At 45.4% G+C, this 25,053-nt stretch overlaps 1 protein-coding gene across 1 annotated transcript in view; it reads right to left on the minus strand.

The window, feature by feature from the left end:
- Positions 1–2,697: 2,697 nt before the first annotated feature.
- SPACA1 (sperm acrosome associated 1) overlaps positions 2,698–25,053 on the minus strand; it is a 514,089-nt gene continuing 491,733 nt past the window's right edge. The window contains exon 7 of the mRNA XM_029595429.1: positions 2,698–3,111. Within this exon, the coding sequence (XP_029451289.1) occupies positions 2,787–3,111 (325 nt within the window). The 3' untranslated portion in view covers positions 2,698–2,786. The remainder of the gene's footprint in view (positions 3,112–25,053) is intronic.

Below are 25,053 nucleotides of genomic sequence, written 5' to 3' on the forward strand. Positions count from 1 at the left end.
AATTCACACCAGATTCATCGACCTTCTGAAAGAGAAGCAAACAGGAGTGAGCCACCAGGGAGCAACAAGAAGCTTTCTACAAAGTCATTGCCACGGCTTCAAATGCTTGCTTAAGGTTGGCCTCAATCCTTCTATTGTGCGCATCCTTCAAGACTGCTCCTCCCTCCATGGGGATAGTCATTTGCTTGGAGACAGCACACACAAGTGCATCCAATTTCAGAAAATGCAACTGCTCTCTTGCCACTGGATCCAGGGGGATACAGGCCTTCCAAGATTCGTCCCCCTTTGAAATTAGCCTCCGTGGTGCATTACTCAAGATCAATCAATTCTTGAATGGCCTCCATAACAGGGAAAAAAACAAGAAGCTTTATGCATAGAAATCAAAATGGCTCAGACATGGATTCAGCCCCATGGACTTCTAGCATCTTTAATGTCTGGGAAATCAAAGCCGGTAACTCATCTCTATGAAAAAACCGCAACATAGTCCTATATGGTTCCCAGAGGAATTTCCCCATCCTCCAGGAAGTAAGGATCGGCTTCATCATCTGTGCCATCCAGGTCCCCATTGGGAAGACCGGCTGCCAATTTAGGTGTACTTCAGCGCCTAACCGCAGCACTAGGTGTGTGGAGGTCACCATCTGTGACTCTGACCTAGCAAGATTGATCGAGGCCTAAAGAAAGGATTGCAATCCTTGAAAACATTCCACCCAAGAAAAGGCAGAAAGATCCATGCCAAAATCAGGAGGCACCTGTCCTGTGCCCACTGAACTACCTTCCCCCGCTGACAAACCAATTAAGGGAGTTCCAAAGTCAGGCACCCCTTCTGAATTGTCTGTACCCGGGCCCTCATTAGGTTGGGAAGACCCGGGCTTAGTAAAATTAGACGAAGGCAATTCTCCTAAGCCTCCAAGCAGCCCTGGCACAAGTTAGAGGGAACGCCAGGCTGAGATGCCCGAATATGACAAATGACTGAAAGGTGTGCGTCCAGCTGAATTTGCACTGTAAAAAATAGGTGTCCAATATTTAGGCGTCCTAAATTTAAGCATCCGAAATTTTAAGTGTACAACCCTGTGCCTTTGATGAGCACCCAAAAACTGAGCGCCCTCAATGTTGCCCAGATTGAGTACAAGAAAGTGCGCACCCAAATTAGACGTTGCTACAAAATGGATGCCCAAGTAGGCGTCCAACTAGGCATCCAAAAACTGGGCACACAACTGGATGCACAGCCGGACGCGCTTGCACGAGCTGATGGTACTGAAGAGGGCAGGCTAACATGCAGGAAAATGTGTGAAAACGCTGCTGCAGCCTATCAGGCAATGCACAGAGAAAAGCCTAAGAGTGGGGCCTAGCCAAAAAGGGCTGCTCAATCCACCAGGCTGCCCACATCCCTTAAACTCCCTCGAAGGCGAGAACAAACATTGGATCAGCATGCCAAGCACTGAGACTGGAGGAGGGAGGAAGCCCTACAAAAATCCCTCCATCTCTGTTTTTTAAGCTTTACCTGAGCTCAGCCCATCCTGGCTGAATAAAGAGTCAGTCTCCGGCACCCGCTGCCTTTCAGCTGTTTCAATAGCTAAGTCCACGCCAGCTGAAAAACCAGTTACAGGACCAAGGCACTCATCTGAGGGACCACAGAAATCACCTCGGAATTCTCAACTGGGGGAGGGACCATTTGGTATCACCGCAGGAGAGTGGGGCAAATTACATTTCCTTTTTCTTTCTCCTTCTAAAACTTAAGCAATCCCCAGTAGGGAGATGCACAACCACCATCTGCTGGAGACAGAGAATACTGGCAGGCTGATGTCACTGCAGGGATATATATACTGTGATGTCAGCTTTGCTCCATCTCCATCTGCTGGTAGTGGTGCATAAACCACTGGTTCTGGATTCATCGGTCTTGATGCTAAGAAACAAAATTATCCTAGCAAGCTGACATCCCTTATTTAAGTTCTGATTTACATGTATCATGCTTTTCATTACTTGATATAGCTCTATCTTTTATATATTGGCATAATTTTAGCAATAACATTGGGATAATTAGTTTATAAAAATCAACCAAACAAGTAGAGACCCAAATTCCCAAATATTTAAAGGATTCTCCCATGCATTGGAACCTACACTTTTGAAAGGTCATTTTTGCAACTTTTCTCGACAAAGATATGAACTCAGATATGGAGTAATGTATTTTATAATTCAATGTAGCTTATTTTCAAAAAGAAAAACATGAGTAGTTTTTTTGTAAAAATTGTCTACAAAGTACATGGGGACAAAAGTGCCTGCATGCTTTGTACCTCCTATTTCTGCAGGTGGCAGAATGAGGGTAAAGCATTGTACATACATTTGAAAATCTAAATGCACATGCCCTTTTTACTCCCTGATCTGAAAACACCCATGGGATACCTCTAAAAGTATGTACACTTTGAAAGCCCTCATATACTGTTAGCTGCTCTGAGGGATACAATTTTCAACCTGGGAAATCTACTATTACTTCATTATTTGGCTAAATCCTATTGAAAATTGTCCTGTATATTTTCATAAATATATTTTTCAAAATATTACTAAAGTCAGTAAAATGTGACCAAGTTAAGGCACTTTTTAGTCTTTTTGTTTATTTGAAGTGTAAGTTTTAGTAGAATATACGCTCTGTATCAAAACAAAATATCGAACAAACAAATAAAAAAACGGTTTTCACCTTCAGCAGGCATATCAAATATACTTTATTAAGGAGCCAACATTTTTTTTTATTTTATTCTTTGATATTCCACATTATATTATGCCTCACTATACTATGGATCTTCTGGAGATTGTTTTGAAGCAGGATCTACCTGAACTAAATCTAAAGAGGAAGCATCTGAGTGGCCTGTGTCTGAGTGGCCTGTGTCTGAGTGGCGTGCTTCTAAGCGGCCTGTGTCTAAGCGGCCTGTGTCTAAGCGGCCTGTGTCTAAGCGGCCTATGTCTAAAAGGCCTGCATCTAAATGGTCTGTATCTGAGCGGACTGCTGACTTTTTTTCCATGGGCATTAATGGTCTTCGACAACTCGCTGCAGCAGGTGGTTTACATTTTTTTCTTTGGTCTGATCCTGATCTGAAGATAGTTTTAGGAGACTTCTTGCTAGAGAAATAGTAGACGAAGTAAAATTGTAACATGGACAGAAAGGTAAGCAAAGAGAACTTATTGACTATGCTATCAAATACAATATAAATAAATCAAAACAGATTATATAGGTCTATTATATAAACAGATAGAGGTCCATATTCAAAAGATCTGTCTGGTTAACTTTGGGATTCAAATAGTCAAATCTTTAGGGTTTAAATTATCCCCCTACTAAATAGGTAAATTTTGTCCAGACAAATCCTTGCCCACAGTGCCTCTCCCTTTCTCCAAATTCCCTGCATTTCAGTCACATATTATTTTGTACATAAAGAGCTCTTCCTCTTCTGCCAACTCTATTCTTCTTAAATAGAATTTAGCCCAGGTATGGCTGTATACCATTCATAAGATTCACTGAACTAAGTCTCTGTGATGGCAGCAATGCCCAGGTTCTTCTCTGTCACAAAGGCTTGCAGATCAGGAATTTTATTGCTTGGACTATGAGCATTTGTGCTCATGGCCTTCCATTTACTTCTCCTTGGCTGTTCTATATTCTGTATATTATGTCAGAATTCCTTTCTTCTACAATAGAATAAACAAATCTGGTTTGTATTCTTGATAGCTGAGGATCCCAGTAGGGATTTGATATTTGTGTTTGTTTCTTTCCAAATTTATCCTCAAGTTAATGCCTTTAATAATGGAATTACCTAGCAGAAGGATTTTCTGTTTTGGGATCTTTTAACAGGGTCTTTGGGTTTCTGTGAACAGTGGGGGTACATATTCAAAAGCTATTTAGACAGATAATGGGAGGCAGATGTTCCGAGGAGGAGCTGAGTTAGTCGGTTAAGTGGCTATCTACGATATTTGGAGTTAGCCAGTTAACTTAACCGGCTAACTCTAGACATGCCATATGGCAGATCTAAAGTTAGCCAGATACCACATATATGGCTAACTGTAACTTATCCAGGTATATTCAGAGGCGCAGTTGAATATCCAGGTTAAGTTAGCCAGATATGGGTATCTGGGCTAACTTAACTAGCCAATTAGCGGCTGAATATTTATCCCTGCGTCTTTTTTTTTCAACTGTACTACCACTTCAGATACACCTTGTAGATATACCTGTTTCCAAAGCTATGAAGTCATTTTGTGTGTGTATGATTTGAGGAGGATATCTGTGTGTCACAGATCTTGACCTATTAGAACCCACTGTGACCCTTCTATTTCTGTTTTCTGGATCCTTTCTAGGAGTGCTGGAAGACTTTCTAGATGTTGTGTAATAGTGGAGGTTCCCTGTAATTTAGCCAGTTTCTCTCTGAGACCCGCTAACCCCTTTTAGTGAAATCCTTATTGAGTGTACTTACAGTACTGAATCTTGGGAGTTGGATGAATACTACTTAAAAATGTTTCTACATATGAGGTAATGTCTCCAAATTAACTGATTTTGCATATATCTTAACAGGAATAAACCTTACCCTAAAGTCAGGTATTTTGAGTATGATCTCAGTCTCTCAAATTCACTGCTAATGCCTTATTTAAAAGAGCTTCCTTCAGGAGTTCATAAGGTGTTATATGCACAGACAAGACTAGATGCGCCTGGAAGTTCTTTTTAATCAGGCCAATGTCACCCAATACAAAAGGGCCTTTTTCTGTATCTTTCTGCCACATTTTCTTGGTCTCTGATTGCATCATTTGATACTTGGGAATCTTCTTTCTCTTTATATGATCCACAGAATAGTCACTTGGTACTGACACTTGTATCAGCAGTACTGCTCTTGTGTTTTTCTCCTTTATCACAATATCCATTTTTCTTGCATTGAGCTTTTTATCTGTTGAGATGGGACTATCCCAGATGATCACAACATCTTCATTCTCTACAAACCTCTCAGAGTCGTGACTCTAGTGCATAATTGGTACAGTGATGTTATAATGTTTACACAATTTCTAATGGATGAGCTGTGCCATCTTATTATGCCTTTCTGTATACAGGCCTTCTGACATCAACACCTGGCATCTAGCAATGAGGTATGTAACCATTTCTAATTATGTTTTACAGAATCTGCATTTATTATTTTTACCAATTTTTTATACTGGCTGTAAACCATCTTGTCTGTAATCCATTATCTTGTGCTGAAATTATCAATCTCTCATCTTCATTTCTAAACTCACATATCATTAACCGTTCTTGAATCTGATTTTGATCCACGTAGGGTTTCTGCAGCAACTTTCTCTATGTTCCACTATATTTATGCTTTTGCCAATTGTATTTTCCCTGTCTGCTGGTCAGATTCTTTAATGACTTTTTTCTCTTGTTTTGCAGATTTCATTGCTTCTTTACTATCTTTTACATGTAGCTGGATAACTTTAGATGAGTATATTCAGCAAGGTAGTTATCCCATTGAAAATGTGGGACAAATTATCCGGGTAACTTCAGCCAGATAACTTGACCACTTGCTAGTTTACTGAATATGGACCTCTATGTTTCTTCATACTTTGTTCTAGCAGTAGTGTCCAAATTTGTACTAGTTGAGTACTATTTCCTTATTCACTATCTCTCTATGAACAGTTCTGAAGGAACTTATATATACTATACATGAGTCTTTATGAAGGAGGCAGTTTAATGTGTTGAAAATGAAAGTGTATAGTTGTATTTCATATTGAATAATATTTTACATGTTAAGTCAACCATTTTCATTACATAAATTAGTATAAGTGCCAGCCCATTTCTAAATTAGTAAGGCTACCTCTGGAAAGCTAATTTCTATGATGTTATTTCCATTTATTAAAATATACATAATGCATACAATATGAAAACACAAATTAAAAATGTTTTAAACCCATGATTTAATATTTTTTCAAGTTTCCATACAAAATATTCAATCTTATTATCAAAAACTCACTAAATCTCATATGCAATAAACTTTAGTGTGCACATTAAGGCACTAAAGGAGCATGTTAAAAACAGAAAGCTATGCAGGAAGGCTTTACCATGCAGGTTAAATGTATCAAAAAAGATGTTAACATTAGCTTGCAAAAATGTGCATGTCCATACATGCAAATGAAGGATGTCATATGAAAATGAAGGTTACTGAGCTTGTACTAAATATCATAGTATGTTTACTCTCCATGCTATATACTGAGGGCTTGCAAACTGGTTGCTATTTAATACCTACTAGGATTTGGAATTAAGTTACTAACATGAGCATGTCATTTTTTCGAGAGCAAGCTAAATAGTGTGAGCACACTAAACTGAGCATGCTTGTGAAAGGACTTAGCTAATTATAAATAGAGGGCCTAAAAAAATGAAGGCCCCTGTCAGGAGATGGCACTGTACAGCTTTTCTCATAGGCCCTTAAGAATAAATATATTTGATCACACTAACTTATACTTTTTGAGGGAATTCTTACACACTTAGAGGTCGATTTTAAAACACGTTCGCGTGATTCTCAGCACATGCATATGGATGCGGCTATTTTATAACATGCGCGATTCAGCGCGTGTACATTATAAATTACGATTCTTGTGCGCACATTTATTTATTTATTTATTTAACATTTTTCTATACCGAACTTCATGACAAGCTTCATATCAGGCCGGTTTACATCGAACTTAGGGGTTAACTGAACAAAACCATATAACAGGAAGGCCGAAGTGCAGTTACAAATAACAGGGAGAAAGAACTTGGGGGCTAGAGTAGCCAGGAAATAAAGGACAGAAAAAAATGGAGCATAAGAACTTATGAATATATAGTGGCTGGGTCGGTCATTTAGTCTATTGGGCTAAACGAAAAGAACTGTTCTTTTCGTTTAGCCCAATATGTCAGTAATGTTTGGCTTATGGGAAGGCTTGGATGAAATGCATCCAGATTTAAATATCATGCATGCCAGATTTAAATATCCACGCGAGCATGTGCAGGCGGGTCGGGACTTGCACGCGTGGGGAGGGATTTTAAAAACCAACGTGCGGTGACACGAGTAGGCCTTTCCTATTTCCCTCCCAGTCCACTCCAATTAAGGAGCGGACTGAGAGGGAACTTCCCTATACCCCTAAATACCTTTCCTACCTTTTCCCCTTTCTTCTCTTCTCCTCTCCTCTCCTCCCCGACCCCTAACCCCTATTAGCTACTCAAATTTCTTTTGTTTTTTATCTTACTGCTCCTTTGGAGCAGAAGTAACTTTATTTATTTATTTTAAATATTTTCTATACTGTCGTTAAGTTAAATACCATCACAACGGTTTACAGTAAGCCACATAAATTAATGTTGATAAATGTATAGGATCATATAATCTAAACAGGTGCCATAAAGATTCGGTTACATAATTTTATGATAAATACTATTTGGTGAATGTGATAAATCTTGTCTTTTTATACATGTATCATGTCCTTTTATACATGTCACGCCAGCCTGCTGCTGGCGCATGCTTCCCTGGCACAGGGCCTAATGGTCGCTGTCCCAGTCGGCCCCACCCTGCCCCTTTTTGTTGGCCTGGCACTTCTGCATGTACCGGGGATTACGTGCATGGCAGGGCCGTTTCTAAAATGCACTCGGCACACACACGGCCCGGCCACATGTGTAACCCCTGGATTTTACACGCGCAATGCTTTGAAAATGTGGGCATTAGTTACACATATTCTCACCACAAATATTTTTTCTCAAACAAAAAGCAGAGTTGCTTACCTGTAACAGGTGTTCTCCCAGGACAGCAGGATGTTAGTCCTCACATGTGGGTGACATCATCAGATGGAGCCCTGTCACGGAACATTTTTGTCAAAGTTTCTAGAACTTTGACTGGCACACTGAGCATGCCCAGCATGCCACTAACGCTGTAGCCCCTCAGTCTCGTTTGTAGCAAAAGTACAAGCGAATAATAAAATAAGAAAACGTAATGAACCCAACTCCGCTGAGTGGCAGGCGGGTTTCAAGAGAACTAACATCCTGCTGTCCTGGGAGAAAGCAAATGTTGCTTACCTGATGTAACAGGTGTTCTCACAGGACAGCAGGATGTTAGTCCTCACAAATGGGTGACATCGAGGATGGAGCCCACCACGGAAAACTTCTGTCAAAGTTTAAACAGAACTTTGACTGGCCCCTACTGGGCATGCCCAGCAAGGCACTGACCCTGCAGCCAGCAGGGGTCTCCCTTCAGTCTGATTTTCAAAGCTACAGGCAGTGCCTAGAAAGTAAAAATAAAACGAACCCAACACCGCGGGGAGGCGGGCGGGTTTCGTGAGGACTAACATCCTGCTGTCCTGTGAGAACACCTGTTACATCAGGTAAGCAACATTTGCTTTCTCACAGGACAAGCAGGATGGTTGTCCTCACAAATGGGTGAGTACCGAGCTGAGGATGTCCCGACTTGCACCAAATGTACCCAACGGTGTGCAGCAAGCACAATAAGTGAGGAGAAATTTGGGAAAGGGCATCCGCACCCAACCGGGTAGGTGGAAGGGTGTTGGTACATCAGGTTGGAAAAAGGTTACGCAAGACAGACTGGCCGAAGATGGAGTCCTGTCTTCCAGCCTCGTCCAAACAATAATGGGCTGCAAAGGTATGGAGAGAACTCCAGGTTGCAGCTTTGCAGATGTCAGGAAGCGGCACCGATCGAAGGTGTGCCACTGACGTCGCCATGGCCCTCACAGAGTGTGCTTTAACACGGTCTTGAAAAGGATTGCCAGCTTGCTCATAGCAAAAAGAAATGCAGTCCGCCAACCAGGAAGAAAGAGCCTGCTTACCCACAGGTTGTCCCAACTTATTAGGATGGAAAGAGACGAATAATTGAGTGCTCTTCCTATGGGAAACTGTACGGTCTAGGTAAAAAGCTAGAGCTCGTTTACAGTCTAGGGTATGCAGGGTCTGCTCTCCAGAGTTGGAGTGGGGCCTGGGAAAAAAGATAGGTAGTATGATGGATTGATTGATATGAAACTCAGAAACTACCTTAGGTAAAAATTTAGGATGAGTGCGGAGTACCGCGCGGTCCTGCAGGAGCTTAGTGTAAGGCGGATAGGTAACTAGGGCCTGTAATTCACTAACCCTGCGAGCTGAAGTAATAGCCAAAAGGAATAACACTTTCCAAGTGAGATATTTAAAGTCACAGGAGTGCAGAGGTTCGAAAGGAGGTTTCATAAGACGACCAAGAACCAGGTTAAGGTCCCAGGATGGGGCCGGAGGACGCAAGGGCGGCTTTAGATGGAGCAAGCCCTTAAGAAAGCGTGTTACTAGGGGTTGTACTGAAATAGAATTACCCCCAATACCCTTATGGAAGGCGGCTACCGCACTGACATGCATTCTGATAGAAGAGGTTTTAAGACCTGATTCAGAGAGATGCCATAAATAGTCCAAGAATTTGGAGATTGGACAGGAAAGGGGATCAAGGGACTGAGAAGTGCACCATGATGTGTACCTTTTCCATTTGTATGAGTAAGACTTTCTTGTGGAAGGCTTTCGTGAAGCTATCAGGACCCGAGAAACGGAATCTGAAAGGTTGAAAGGCTGAAGGACTAACCTTTCAACATCCATGCCGTCAGGGACAAGACTTGGAGGTTGGGATGGAGGAGGCATCCGTCGTTTTGAGTGAGCAGATGCGGGTCCTTTCCCAGAGGAATGTGCCTGCGGATGGAGAGATCCTGGAGTATTGGAAACCATACTTGGCGTGGCCAGTAAGGTGCTATCAGGATCATGGTTCCTCCGTCCTGGCGTAGCTTCACGAGAGTCTTTGACACAAGAGGGAGTGGAGGGAATGCATAGAGCAGACCTGTTGTCCACTTGAGGGAGAATGCATCCCTCGGTCGAGAGTGCTGGCTCCGAATGAGAGAGCAGTAATCGTCCACTTTGTGGTTCTGAGGGGACGCAAAGAGGTCTATGCGGGGAGAACCCCACTTGTGAAACAGAGAGGTCGCTACCAGAGGATCGAGTGACCACTCGTGTGGTTGGAAGACACGGCTCAGCCGGTCTGCCAATACATTGTCTACTCCCGGCAGGTAAGTGGCCCTGAGGTACATGGAGTGGGAGAGGGCTTCCGCCCAGATCTGCGCAGCTTCCTGACACAGAAGGAAGGAGCCTGTGCCTCCCTGCTTGTTTATGTACCACATGGCCACTTGGTTGTCCGTCTGGATTAAGATTATCTGATGAAAGAGATGATCTTTGAAAGTGCGGAGCGCATAGCGGATTGCTCGAAGTTCCAGGAAATTGATCTGGTGTTCGGCTTCCTCTTTGGACCATAACCCTTGGGTTTGAAAGGCGTCCACATGGGCTCCCCAACCGATGTGAGAAGCGTCAGTGGTTAAGATTACTTGCGGATCCGGTGGAAGAAAGGGTAAGCCCTGAAGGAGGTTGACCTGAGTCGTCCACCAGGTTAAGGATAGGCGCAGCGCTTGTGTGACTGTGACTATGGAGGACAGAGGCTGAAAAGCTTGAATCCATTGGTGTCGTAGAGTCCATTGTGTTACTCTCATGGCTAGTCGGGTCATGGGAGTGACTTGAACCGAGGATGCCATGTGCCCTAGGAGAATGAGGAACTGGCGAGCCGTGGCAGTGTTCTGAGACTGGAGCTGGCGAGCCAGGGACATTAGGGTGTGGACCCTCTGAAGAGGAAGGTAAGCCTTTGCCTGTAAGGTGTCCAAGTCTGCTCCAATGAAGGATAAGGTTTGAGACGGGACTAAGCAAGATTTCTCGTAATTGACGAGAAACCCTAAGGAAAGGAGTGTTTGAATTGTCAATTTTAGGGAGGATTGAGCTATCTGTTGGGTGGAGGCCCTGATTAGCCAATCGTCCAGGTATGGGTAGACGTGGACACCTTCCTTCCTTAGGAATGCTGCTACCACTACGAGACATTTGGTAAAGACTCGTGGGGCAGAAGCTAGACCGAAAGGGAGGACACGGTATTGATAATGTTCGTGGCCTACTAGAAACCGCAGATATTTGCGATGGGATTGTGTGATCGCAATATGGGTATAAGCGTCCTTGAGGTCGAGAGAGCACAGCCAATCCCCTCTTTGGAGCAGAGGGAGCAGCGCGCCTAGGGTTACCATTTTGAACTTCTCTTTTTGAAGGTATTTGTTGAGGGCTCGAAGGTCCAAAATGGGACGTAGTCCCCCTGATTTCTTTGGTATTAGGAAGTATCTGGAATAGAATCCCTTGCCTCGTTGAGAGGGAGGAACGGGTTCTATAGCATTTGATTGCAGAAGAAGGGATACTTCCTGTTGTAATTGAGCCAAATGGGTGGATAGACTCCACGCTTGAAGAGGCGGGGAGTCTGCCGGAAGAGTTATGAAGTTGAGGTGGTAACCCTGTGCGATAATTTTTAGCACCCACTGATCTGAGGTGATCTGCAACCAAGGTTGTAGAAAATGGTACAGTCGACCTCCTACAGGGATGTCCGGAAGAGGGGTTTGGCATGTGTTCCCTACAGGGGAGTCAAAGGCCAGCCGCAGGCCCAGGAGGAGGGGCTACAGTAGGCCTTTGTTTCCTAGGCTGACGCGGCTGAGGCCTAGTAGAGGATCGAGCTGGACGAGGCCTGGCCGATGGAGGGTAATAACGGCGTGGTCGAAAGAATGACTTCTTAGAGTCTTTCTTTTGCGGTTGCTTGGAGGTCAGCTCAGGTGGGACAGATGAGAGTTGTTTCAACGTCTCATGGTGGTCTTTTAACTCCGCCACAATCTGCTGAATTTGCTCTCCAAACAAATTATCGCCTAAGCAGGGTAAATCAGCAAGATGATCCTGAACCTCTGGGCGAAGGTTGGATGATTTTAACCAAGCCCAACGTCTGGCTGAGATGGCTGTGGCTGAAACTTTTGTGGAAGCATCAAATATGTCGTAGGCAGTCCTTATCTCGTGCTTCCCTGCCTCAAATCCCTTGTGAAGAAGGGCTTGAAGCTGCGGTTGGTATTGGTCTGGCAACGTGTCAGCATAGTCTTGCATCTGCTTAAGGATAGCTCTGTTGTACTGAGTCATGTAAAGTTGATATGAAGCTATGCGTGAAATCAACATAGCTCCATGATAGACTTTCCGTCCAACACTATCTAGGAACTTGTTGTCCCTGGTAGGTGGGGTAGAAGAGTGTGGCTTAAGACGCTTGGCCTTCTTCTGCGCGGACTCAACCACAACAGAGCGATGATCCAGTTGAGGTTTTTGGAAACATGGTGCTGACTGGACAAGGTAGGTGGAGTCAGCTTTTTTGTTAACTGGGGACACTGATGAAGGAGATTCCCAGTTTTTCTTGAGCAGATCCAAAAACACCTGGTGTATAGGGATGGAAGCGATGATTTTTGGAGCATCCAGAAATTGAAGGAGTTCCATCATCTGGTGTCTGTCATCAGCTTCAGATTGTAGTTGAAAAGGTACAACTTCTGACATTTCCTTCACAAAATTAATGAAAGATAGATCCTCAGGAGGAGATCTTTTTCTACTCTCTGTAGGAGATGGTGGCGAAGGTAAATCTGTGTCAGAAGATGTATCATCATCATCGCCCCAGGTATCGTAGGGATCAAGTGGGGCTTGTAGCCCTGATGGACCTGGCTGAGGCTCTGAAGGCATCGATGGAAACCGAGGTGGAATCGGTGCCGTAGGTGGAACCAGAAATGGCATTGATGGCTTCGGTGCTGCCGATGGAATCGGTGCCTGGCGTGGAATGGATGGAACCGAAGGATATATTGGTGGAGATATACCAGAAGGCACCGATGGAACCACCCCGGAAGGGGGAATCCGGAACGGTGTTTCTCCTGCCGATGAAAATCCAGTCGGAGACGGTGGTGTTGTCGATGGTACTGGAATCACCGATGGAAGGGCCGTCATGAGCGCCTCCATACGGCTCAGTAGCGGTGCTAGCGCTTGTATCAACGGCTCGGTGGTCGGTTCCCTCCTCGGTGGCGAAGCCGGTGCCGGTGTCGGTGTCGGGGGCGGCACTGGAACCGGTGCCGGAGACGGTGCCGATGGAGGTTGCAATTTCTTCATCGCTTTCTCGATGGCCTCCTGGACCAGCCGGTCCAGTTCTGCCCGGAGACCAGGGGTAACCATACCCGGCTCGACGGGAGAGGGAGGCTGAGGCAGGGCCGGAGGGACCACCGTAACCGGTGGGATCATGGCCCCCGCACCCCGGGAGGGTGAGGGTTTCCTCGATGCCGGCGAACGAGACGTGGAGGGTGTCTGGTCTGTTCGCGGCTTCTTTGTCGGTGGCTCGGCTTGAGCAGAGGTCGATGGCTGTGGATCCTCGACAGGCCGAGACTTATGCCGTCGATAGCGGTGCTTTTCCTTCCGATCCCCTCGCCCATCCGGGGAAGGGACGGGAGTCGACGGCCGAGAAGCGATCGATGGCGGACGGTCACCGGAAGGTTGACGATGATGGTACAACTTCGACGGTGCCGGTTCCGATGACGTCGATGCTATTGATGGCGTTGGGGTGGGTGCATGGAAGAGGAGCCCCATCTTCTCCATCCTGGCTTTGCGACCCTTGGGTGTCATTAAGGCACATTTGGTGCAAGTCAGGACATCATGCTCACTACCCAAACACATTACACAAACCCTGTGGGGGTCTGTGATGGACATAGTCCGGGTACAATCCGGACAACGGCGGAACCCCGTTGCCATGGCCTGAAGCCAAAATTTAGGCTGGGGATCGGTAAGTGCCAACAGGCCTCAAGGGCCAAAATCGACGGTAGTCGATGGAAAAAAGGCAAAAAACTTACCGGGTTCCGTAAGATGACTAAAAATTTGTCGAAGGGAGACCCCTGAGGGGCAAATTTTCTTAGGAAATTAACTTCCAAATTCCTGTCAGGAACGTGGTTAGAGAGCTCCTTTCACCGCGTGGCAACTGCTGCGCGGAAAAAAGAAGACTGAAGGGAGACCCCTGCTGGCTGCAGGGTCAGTGCCTTGCTGGGCATGCCCAGTAGGGGCCAGTCAAAGTTCTGTTTAAACTTTGACAGAAGTTTTCCGTGGTGGGCTCCATCCTCGATGTCACCCATTTGTGAAGACAACCATCCTGCTTGTCCTGTGAGAACACCTGTTACAGGTAAGCAACTTTGCTTTCTCCCAGGACAAGCAGAATGGTAGTCCTCACATATGGGTGAATAACAAGCTACAGGTTGGCTCATAAGAATTCGGCCAAGCAGTCCCCAACATGTGCAACAGGCACAACAACTGGGGTGCTGTTGGCAACAATGAGGCAGCCTGGAATTCACAGCGGGTCATGGTAGGACGAGTTGGTTTGTCACACTGAGAATAAATTGTTAAGGATAAACAGGCCAAAGACAGAGTACTGTCATTCGGCCTTGTGCATATAACATAGGGTTGCGAAGGGTGGAGAAACTCCACGTCACAATGTCGGTAATGAACAGAAGAGCGTTACTGACTTTGGAATGGTCTCGACGAAGTGCCTCCACTCGTCTCCGATGTGGAAGGTCCGCTTTCTGATGGCAGAATGCAATGCATTGTGCAGAGTAAATGAAGATAGGTTGCACATCTACTATAACTCTAGGCTTGCTTTTGTTAAAGGGACAAAGAGTTGGGTGGATTTCTGGTGGACTGCGGAATGTGCACATAAAATGTAAGTGTACGTCTACAGTCCAAGATATGTAAAAGTCGAGCACTCGAGTGAGTGCAAGGCTTGGAAGAGTATGGACAGATTACTTGGAAGTATGGACAGATTTACATGGAAATCAGTTACCTTCTGAGGAAGAAATGTAGGTGAGTGCGGAGAAATACCAGGTCATGGATTAATGCTGGGTAGGGTGAGTAGGCATTTAGAGATGGAACTCACCGATTCTGCGAATAAATGGAATGGAATAAATGGAATGGTTACAAGGACAAATAAAGTTCCTTGTAAGGTAATTTAGTTCGCAGGAGCATAGTGGAAGCACGATATTGCAGTGATATACCATGATCGGTGGCCGTAGAAGAAGCTGAGCTGAGATATGCTTGCTATAAGCAACTCATTAAGGGTTGGACTGTTACAGGGTATCCCTTATGCCATTATGAAATATAGAAAAAGGGCACTAAAGTGAATCAGAGTTCACTGGGGGGCCGATTTTAAATTTTAAGTGCGCGGGATACATTTGTGCACGCTACCCGGCGTGCACAAATGTACAACTGATTTAATAACATGCGCGCGGTTCCGCACGCATGTTATAAAATCCAGGGTCGGCACACGCAAGGGGGTACACACTTGTTTACCTTGCGTGCACCGAGCCCAAGGGGAGCACCAATGGCTTTCCCCGTTCCCTCCAAGGCCGCTCTGAAATCGGCCTTGGAGGGAACTTTGGAGTAGATTTACAAAAAATGCGCGTTCGCGTACTTTTGTTGGCGCACCAGTCGCAAACAAAAGTACGCTGGATTTTAGTAGATACGCGCGTAGCCGCGCGTATCTACTAAAATCCAGGATCGGCGCGCACAAGGCTGCCGATTTTGTGCAGCCGGCGCGCGCCTAGCCGCGCAGCCTGCCTCCGTTCCCTCCAAGGCCGCTCCGAAATCGGAGCGGCCTCGGAGAGAACTCGCTTTCGCCCTCCCCTCACCTTCCCCTCCCTTCCTCTATCTAACCCACCCCCCCGGCCCTATCTAAACCCCCCCCCTACCTTTGTCCGGGGATTTACGCCTCCCGGAGGAAGAAGTAAATCCCCGCGCGCCAGCGGGCCGCTAGCGCACCGAGACGCGACCTGGGGGCGGTTCCGGAGGGCGCGGCCACGCCCCCGGACCGCCCCGGGCCGAAACCACGCCCCCGGGCCCGCCCCCGAAATGCCGCGTCTCGCCCCCAAAACGCCCCGTCGATCGGCCCCGCCCCCGACACGCCCCCGACAAAAAACCCCGGGACTTACGCGAGTCCCGGGGCTCTGCACGCGCCGGCAGGCCTATGGAAAATAGGCGCGCCGGCGTGCAAGGCCCTGCTCGTGTAAATCCGCCCGGATTTACGCGAGCAGGGCTTTTAAAATCCGCCCCTTTTTTTTTGTGCTCCCCCCACCTTTTCCTCCCTTCCCCTATCTAACCCACCCCCCAGCCATACCTAAATCCCCCCCCCACCTTATCTCGCTGAGTTACGCCTGCCTCTGGTAGGCTTGACTTGCACGCACCGCTCACCATCCCCCGGCACAGGCTGCTGTGCTGGAGGATTTGGCCCTGCCCCCGAACCGCCGCCACGCCCCCACCCCCGGACCGCCCATTTTTGAAAGCCCCAGGACATACGTGCATCTCGGGGCTTGTGTGCGCCGCCGAGCCTATGCAAAATAGGCTCGGCACGCGCAGGGGTAGGTTTTCAGGGGTTACGTGCGCATCTTATGCGCATAACCCGTTGAAAATCTACCCCTGGGAGTCTGAAAAGTATAATAGGTGTGATGTGGACTCGAAGAGATGAAGCTCTTCGGTGTGCAGCACATGGTAAACTCTTCCGTGTTGAGCGGTAAGAATTTCATATGGAAGGCTTTCATGAAGCTACGAAGATTTGAGAGACGGCACTAGAGGAATGGAAATTAAAATTGTCGCCGGCTGAAAGAAGCCATGGATATCATGGAGCTTTTGTTCTGGTGTAGCTTCATGAGAGTATTGCTATCAGCGGCATTTGAGGGTACGCATATAGCAGACCTATGTTTCTGGGACGGCAAAGGCAACCATGGTAGGTTTTACTCGGTCCCTGTATTGGGAGCAGAAGCATTCATTCTGCAATTTAGGCTGGATGCAAGAACCGGTGGTCAGATGACAGCATTAGTGAAGAATTCTGCTTGCAACAGAGGGATCCAAGGATCACTTGTGGGGCTGCAAGTGTTGGCTGAGTCGGTTTTTTCAGTGTATTCACTGTGATTGCCAGAAAGTGGTGCGCAGTACAATGGAGTGCCATATTACCATGTTGGAGAGGCATTTCATGAATGCATCGAGGACAACCCAACTCTTCCAAAACTCCAGGAAACGGAAATGACAGGTCATTCCGGGTCATATCTAAGGTCCTTGAGGTTGAAGGCCTGCTACCGAGGCACTCCAACATGGGATGAAGATGTCTGCAGGTTAGGTCACCCAGTTGGACCTTTAGATGATCGAGGGGTTAAAGGGGCACTTAGAGAAGATAAGGCCATTGCAAGATTAAATGATTTCTTTTCTTCGGTGTTTACTGAAGAGGATGTTGGGGAGGTACCCATACTGGAGAAGGTTTTCATAGGTAATGATTCAGATGGACTGAACCAAATCACGGTGAACCTAGAAGATGTGGTAGACCTGATAGACAAACTTAAGAGTAGTGAATCACCTAGACTGGATGGTATACACCCCAGAGTTCTGAAGGAACTAAAAAATGAAATTTTAGACCTCGTAGTAAAAATTTGTAACCTGTCATTAAAATCATCCATTGCACCTGAAGACTGGAGGATAGCTAATGTAACCCCCATATTTAAAAAGAGCTCCAGGGGCGATCCGGGAAACTACAGACCGGTTAGCCTGACTTCAGTGACAGGAAAAATAGTGGAAAATATTCTAAACATCAAAATCACAGACATTTAGAAAGACATGGTTTAATGGAACAAAGTCAGCATGGCTTTACCCAAGGCAAGTCTTGCCTCACAAATCTGCTTCACTTTTTTGAAGGAGTTAATAAACATGTGGATAAAGGTGAACCTGTAGATGTAGTGTACTTGGATTTTCAGAAAGCATTTGACAAAGTTACTCATGAGAGGCTTCTAGGAAAAATAAAAAGTCATGGGATAGATGGCGATGTCCTTTCATGGATTACAAACTGGCTAAAAGACAGGAAACAGAGAGTAGGATTAAATGGACAATTTTCTCAGTGGAAGAGTGTGGGCAGTGGAGTGCCTCAGGGATCTGTATTGGGACCCTTACTTTTCAATATATTTATAAATGATCTGGAAAGAAATACGACAAGTGAGATAATCAAATTTGCAGATGATACAAAATTGTTCAGAGCAGTTAAATCACAAGCAGATTGTGATAAATTGCAGGAAGACCTTGTGAGGCTAGAAAATTGGGCATCAAAATGGCAGATGAAATTTAATGTGGATAAGTGCAAGGTGATGCATATAGGGAAAAATAACCCATGCTATAGTTACACAATGTTAGGTTCCATATTAGGTGCTACTACCCAAGAAAGAGATCTAGGCGTCATAGTGGATAACACATTGACATTGTCGGTTCAGTGTGCTGCGGCAGTCAAAAAAGCAAACAGGATGTTGGGAATTATTAGAAAGGGAATGGTGAATAAAATGGAAAATGTCATAATGCCTCTGTTTCACTCCATGGTGAGACCGCACCTTGAATACTGTGTACAATTCTGGTCGCCGCATCTCAAAAAAGATATAATTGCGATGGAAAAGGTACAGAGAAGGGCGACCAAAATGATAAAGGGAATGGAACAGCTCCCCTATGAGGAAAGACTAAAGAGGTTAGGATTTTTCAGCTTGGAGAAGAGACGGCTGAGGGGGGATATGATAGAGGTGTTTAAAATCATGAGAGGTCTAGAACGGGTAGATGTGAATCGGTTTTTTACTCTTTCGGATAACAGAAAGACTAGGGGGCACTCCATGAAGTTAGCATGAGGCACATTTAAAACTAATCGGAAAGTTCTTTTTCACTCAAAGCACAATAAAATCTGGAATTTGTTGCCAGAAGATGTGGTTAGTGCAGTTAGTATAGCTGTGTTTAAAAAAGGATTGGATAAGTTCTTGGAGAAGAAATCCATTACCTGCTATTAAGTTGACTTAGATAATAACCACTGCTCTTACTAGCAACGGTAACATGGAATAGACTTAGTTTTTGGGTACTTGCCAGGTTCTTATGGCCTGGATTGGCTACTGTTGGAAACAGTCCCCCTTGGTCTGACCCAGTATGGCATGTTCTTATGTTCTTAAGTGGCTGATTGCTATAAGCGTGGACCTGTCTGTAAATTCATCTTGTGTGTCCATGCATGAAAGTCAATGGAGTGGACTGGTTAAGTGCATAAGGGATTTAACATCTGAGCGGCGTAATGCCAATGAGACTGAAATCTGTTATGTCAGGCTTCTGGCTACTTGTGCCAGTGGGGTGACATGAATCATTGCGGATAGATGGCGAGGTTGGACAGCGTGGATGCAGAAATATTAGGGTTATCCCTTTGGCTACTAATGAAGTCTAGATCAGCTCTCTAAGAGGAAAGACGAGAAGATGGTATCGAATGGGATCTCTGGTAGGTGATTAGAACTACCAAAGAGTATAAGAGCAGTGTAATGAGTTGAATGGAGTCGAGGGTTCCTTGTCTGTACTGGCTGTTATAGGACAGTTGTCCAGATACGAAACCATAAACGACTCTGTGGAGTAGTGGTGTAGGCACTACTGCCGAGCTCTTCAGGAACATTTGTGTGCATATGAAATGGACTCATGTTTATGAAAGTCCAAAGAGCAGGTCCATTCCCATTGATAAAGTAGAGGAAGCTCGGTGCCCAAGGATATCAACATATACCTTTCTTTAGAAGATGTGTATAAGTACAGAAGTGCAGAAGAAGTCGGCGGTCGATTGTCGCCTTTTTTTTTTTTTTTTAAATTTGTGGAGCAAAGCCCACTCCCCTGCTGGTTCAGGAAAGCGATTTAATTTTCTGAGACATAGGAGGTATGGTACTCCCGGCTTCACATTGAAAAGGAGGGGAGTCCGGGCTATAGGTGAAAACATTTTACTGTTTCCTACTGAAATCAAGTGAGGAATGGAACTGCTTTCTGGAACAATCTAAAATGTAGCCGGAGGAGCAGCCTGTGGAGTTGGCTGCACTCTAGGTGTCCTTAACTGTTGTGAAATTCCTCTCCGAGTTCTAGCTTCTCGAGTACAGGATGCAGGGGGCTAGTACCTGTGTGGTTTGTAAAATTGTTTCTTGACGTCCCTTTGTGTGCTCCTGTGGGTTTCCGAGAGTACATCTGGGGAAACAGTGGACAATTGATGCAGAGTCTCATGATGGTCTTTTAATTGAGCCACTGTGTCCTGGATCTTGTCTCCGAACAGGTTGTCTCCTGTACTTCTGGGCATAGATCTGAAGCTTTAAGCCAGGCCCAGTGCCTCGCACTGATGCCCGCTGTTGAGACTCTTGATGCTGTTTCAAACGAGTTATAAGTAACTCTGACTTCGTGCTTGCCTGCTTCTGGTCCTTTTTGTAGGATGGAAGTTAGGGACTCTTGTTGTTGTTGTGGTAAAGTTTCGGTAATTTCTTGCACCTTTTCCCACGAATTTCTGTTGTATTGGGTCATATATAATTGATATGCCACTATCCTTGCTAACAACATTGATCCCTGAAAGACTCTGCATCCCAATGCATCTAATGCCTTCTGGGCTTTACCAGGAGGAGCAGAGGAATGTGGACGCAGTCTTTTAGCTTTTTTCTGGGCTGACTCTATCACTACAGAGTGGTGGGGCAGCTGACTTTTTTGAAAGCCTGGGGCTTGTTGCTCCAGGTACGTAGCATCTGTCTTTCTGTTGACTGGTGGCACAGTACCTGGGTGGCTCCAGAGGCAGTGTAGAAGAACAAAAAGTACCTCGTGAACTGGTATCGCCATTATCTCCTTTGGAGGATCCACAAATTGTAGAACCTCCAACATTTGGTGACAAGTGTCTGCCTCCGTAACTAATGGAAAAGGAATAGTTTCAGACATCTCCTTGACAATGCTGGCAAAGGAGAGGTCTTCTGGAGGAGTGAGGGCTCTGAGAGCAATTCCTCGGAAGTGTGTGAAGAATCATCAGAGGATTCATCTTCCCAAGGATTATAGGGGATTCCCCTTCTCCTTGTGGATCCCCTGAGGGAGGAAGTACGTTGAATCCAAGAGGCGGGAAGGCCTCAATGGATGGCAAAAAAGTTTTGATGGAAGCTGTGCTGGCATCGATGGAACCGGTGTTGGCCTTGATGGAACTGGTGCTGGCATCAATGGCATCGAAGGGAATGAGGTACGCTTAGGCCTCAATGTACCCGATGGTCCTGGTGTGGGTTCTGGCATCGATGGCTCCCATGGAATGATTTGGCTGAGAGCCGTCTCATCTTCCTCCGAGGAACCCGGTATAGGAATTGGGACCTGCGGAGGCCTCAGTGGATGACTCGATGCCAACATGTCAGATAGCATAGGATGAGTTGATACGGCACCAATGAGCATATCTAGGCGCTCGAAAAGCGGTGCAAACATCGAGGGCACCAAGTCTGGTGTCGGTATGGGGGCCAGCACCAGTAGCGAATGGATGCCCCAAAGGGCTTTTAGCACTGCCTCTTGGACCATTTCATCCAATTCCCCCTTTGAGGGTGGCATAGATTGCACTGTGCCTAGGGTTGGAGGCAGGCTAGGCATTACTGTCGCCTCCACAGGGATCTGTGGAGGCTCAGTACCCAGCACCGATATCAGTGGGGAACACCTCGGGGACCCGGGTCCAGAGGAGGATGGGGGCTCCTCTCCCCGGGTCTTCTTCGCAGGCAGCTCGATGACCATCGATGCTGCTGTGGGATCGGTGCCAGCACCGGATGGGGACGCATGTTGGTGACGGTGTTTCCCTCGACGCTTGGCCTGGTCTTTCTCCAGTGCCGAGGATGATGACGTCAATGTTCTTGAAGGTGTTGGTGACGGACGGTCACTCGCTCTGCGATGCTGTTGGCTATGCGTTTCTGAATTTGATGAACCCTTTTTGATCAGTAGTGCTTGAACTGGAGATGATAGAGCAGCGCGCTTTGAATCAAAGAGCTGCACCATTTTCTCCAATCGAGCATGGCGTCCCTTAGGGGTCATCTGTGCACAGCTCGGGCACCGATGGACTTCGTGTGAGGGTCCTAAGCACAAAACGCAAATTTCGTGTAGGTCCATTATGGACCTCGTCCTCGGACATTCGGGGCATTTTCTAAATCCCGTTGCTATTACAAAAATTGGCGCACATGCGGTCGATGACTGTCGGGCACCGAAAAGAATGCTGCCGGGAATTGACTGCAAACAAGGAGAATACACTTACAGAGCGCCGGAGGGACGGATCGCGATGGGGGACCCTGGTGAGGGTAATTATTCTAAACATAAACTTCAAATGTTCCGTGTGGAAAAGTTGTGAGAAAGTTCTCAGAGCTCCTAAACCGCGAGGCAACTGCTGCGTGGAAATAAAGAGACTGAGGGGGGACACCTGGTGGCTACAGGGTTAGTGGCATGCTGGGCTGTTCTGAATGTGGATCCTTGGGTCGGCTGATCAATATGAATTGAATAGCCAAGAGGCGGTTCAAGACAGGGAACAGTTTAAATACCATAACTTGTATTTAATAGAACTTATGAATGAATCTGAAGATAGAACAACCAAGCAAAGTTCAAATGATGAGTCAAATCAGAAATCCATACAGCAGAGTGTCAGATGAGACAAAACAGAATTCCATACAGCAGTATATCAGATGAGAGCAGGAAATGGTTAATTTCTGAATAAGCAATTTACACAAGTCCACAAATCATTTAGTATGAAGAATCTAGTAAGACTATTGCTTAAACATTAATTAATTAATTAACTAAACTGAGACTGTAGCATTAATATAAATAAAACAATAAAGATAACAGTTTGGCAAGCATAAAAGTCAGTATGATCCTCTTACAGTTGATTTCTGTTGCCAAGGCAATGCAGACACCTCGTTGAAACTCCTATAAAGTCCTCCAAACATGACGTGTAGCTTGAGCAGCTCAGGGAAAGGCTCGAGGGAATCCTTCTGTCATCTACTGGAGTCTCTCTCCAATAAACGCCACGTATAAATGCGAAATTCTAATTAACCGGCATATGTGCGCGTGCGTGATGACATTGCATGCCAGCGTGATGACGTCACAAACGCAGCGTCAAGTTCCACGACCCGATCAGCACGCGACAATTCCCCAGCAATGCCAAACCCCGAGCCGAGAACAGCCCAAACAACCCGGCCGACCAAACCACGCCAGCCCGAGAGGGAGAGGTAAAAACGATTGTGGAACCTTAACAGTACCCCCCTTCTTACCCCCCTCCCCGGAGGTCTGGGCTTATTAGGGTTATCTTGATAAAATTGGCTTAAGAGAGATTTGTCCAAAATATTAGAAGCTGGTTCACACGTATTTTCCTCTGGACCATAACCTTCCCAAGAAATCAGATATTCCCAACGTCGATGATGAAAGCAAACATCAAGAATGTCTTGTACTTGATTGATAATATCTGCGTCAGCAGCCGTACTCACTGGTTCAGGTGGAGCTGGATGAAACTTTGAAATAACCAATGGTTTAAGTAATGAAACATGAAAAGCATTATGAATCTGGAGACTTGAAGGTAGTCCTAAACGATAAGACACTGGGCCTATTCGTTTGGTGATTACAAAAGGTCCAATATATTTTGGAGCCATACGCATAGAAGGCACTCTAACACGGATATGCCGAGTACTAAGCCAAACCCGATCTACAGATTTGAAGATAGGGGCTACACGTCGATGTTTATCCTCTGCTTTCTTTGCGATGTTAGCTGCTTTAGTCAGGTTAATTTGTGTAGAGTCCCAAAGTGAGTGAAGTTGTTGAGCAGTAAGTTGAGCTGCCAGTGATTGTACTGTTAAAGGAAGTGGTAAAGGAGGTTTTAATTGCTTTCCAAAAACCAATTGAAATGGAGAAACTCCTGTAGCAGAATGTGTATGATGATTATACGAAAATTCTGCCCATGGAAGTAAAGTTGTCCAATTGTCTTGTTTATCTCCTATGAAGAATCGTAGAAAGGCCTTTAAATATCTATTAGTTCATTCTGCCTGTCCATTATCTTGAGGATGGAATGTCGTGGTGAAGTCTAATTGGATGCCAAATTTCTTACAAAGAGCTCTCCAAAATCTTGCAGTGAATTGTGTTCCCTGATCAGAGGTTATATGTTGAGGTAATCCATGTAGGCGGAAAATATATTCAGTAAACAGTTGTGCGAGTTCGGGTGCAGTAGGAAGTTTCTTGAGAGCCACGAAATGAGCCATTTTAGAAAATCTATCTACTGTGACCCAAATAACTTGTTTTCCTTCAGATGGAGGAAGATCCACAATGAATTCTGTAGACAAGTGAGTCCAAGGTTCTACAGGAATGGGTAATGGTTGCAATAGTCCCCATGGACAAACTGGCAACGGCTTTTGCTTGGCGCATGTAGGACATGAATCTACATATTTTCTTACATCACTGTTGACATTTGGCCACCAATAATAATGGGACAATAGTTCCAAAGCTCGAGCTCTGCCCGAATGTCCTGCAGTTAGAGAATCATGAGCACAAGAGAGCACTTGTTTCCGTAAGCGAATTGGCACAACAGTCTTTCCTTCAGAAGATATATTGGTATTAGCTATAAAAATATTAGCTGGGTCAATAACAAATTGAGGTGAAGCAATTGTATCTTCTACCTCCTTGATACGTAAGAGAACATCCGCTCGAATATTTTTTGAAGCTGGTCGGTATCTTAAAGAAAAATTAAAACGACTGAAAAACAAAGACCATCGTGCCTTGCTCAAATATTCCAAATTTTTATGATCAGTATATACCACCACCAGATGTTGATCTCCCTCCAGCCATTGGTACCATTCCTCAAAAGTCATTTTAATAGCTAATAGTTCCTTGTCACCAATTTCATAATTCCTTTCTGCGGAAGAACATTTTCGTGAAAAATAGGAACAAGGTAGCAATACCCCTTTGGCGGAGACTTGACTAAGAACTGCTCCCACCACTAAATCAGAGGTGTCAACCTCCACCACAAATGGTCGAGTTGGATCTGGATGATGTAAACAGTTATCAACCAGAAAAGCTTGTTTTAAATTTTGAAAAGCTTCTATGGCCTCCAGAGACTAATCTTTTGCATTGGCCCCTTTTTAGTCAGAGCTGTGAGTGGTGCTACTCTTTGAGAGTAATGAGGAATGAAATTTCGGTAAAAGTTGGCAAATCCCAGAAATCGTTGTAATGCCTTAATTCCAACGGGTTGGGGCCAGTCTCGAATGGCCGAAACTTTCTCAGTGTCCATATGAAAGCCTGTAATAGATACTATATATCCCAAAAAT

The sequence above is a fragment of the Rhinatrema bivittatum genome, chromosome 3, assembly GCF_901001135.1.
Source record: "Rhinatrema bivittatum chromosome 3, aRhiBiv1.1, whole genome shotgun sequence".
Lineage (NCBI taxonomy): Eukaryota > Metazoa > Chordata > Amphibia > Gymnophiona > Rhinatrematidae > Rhinatrema > Rhinatrema bivittatum.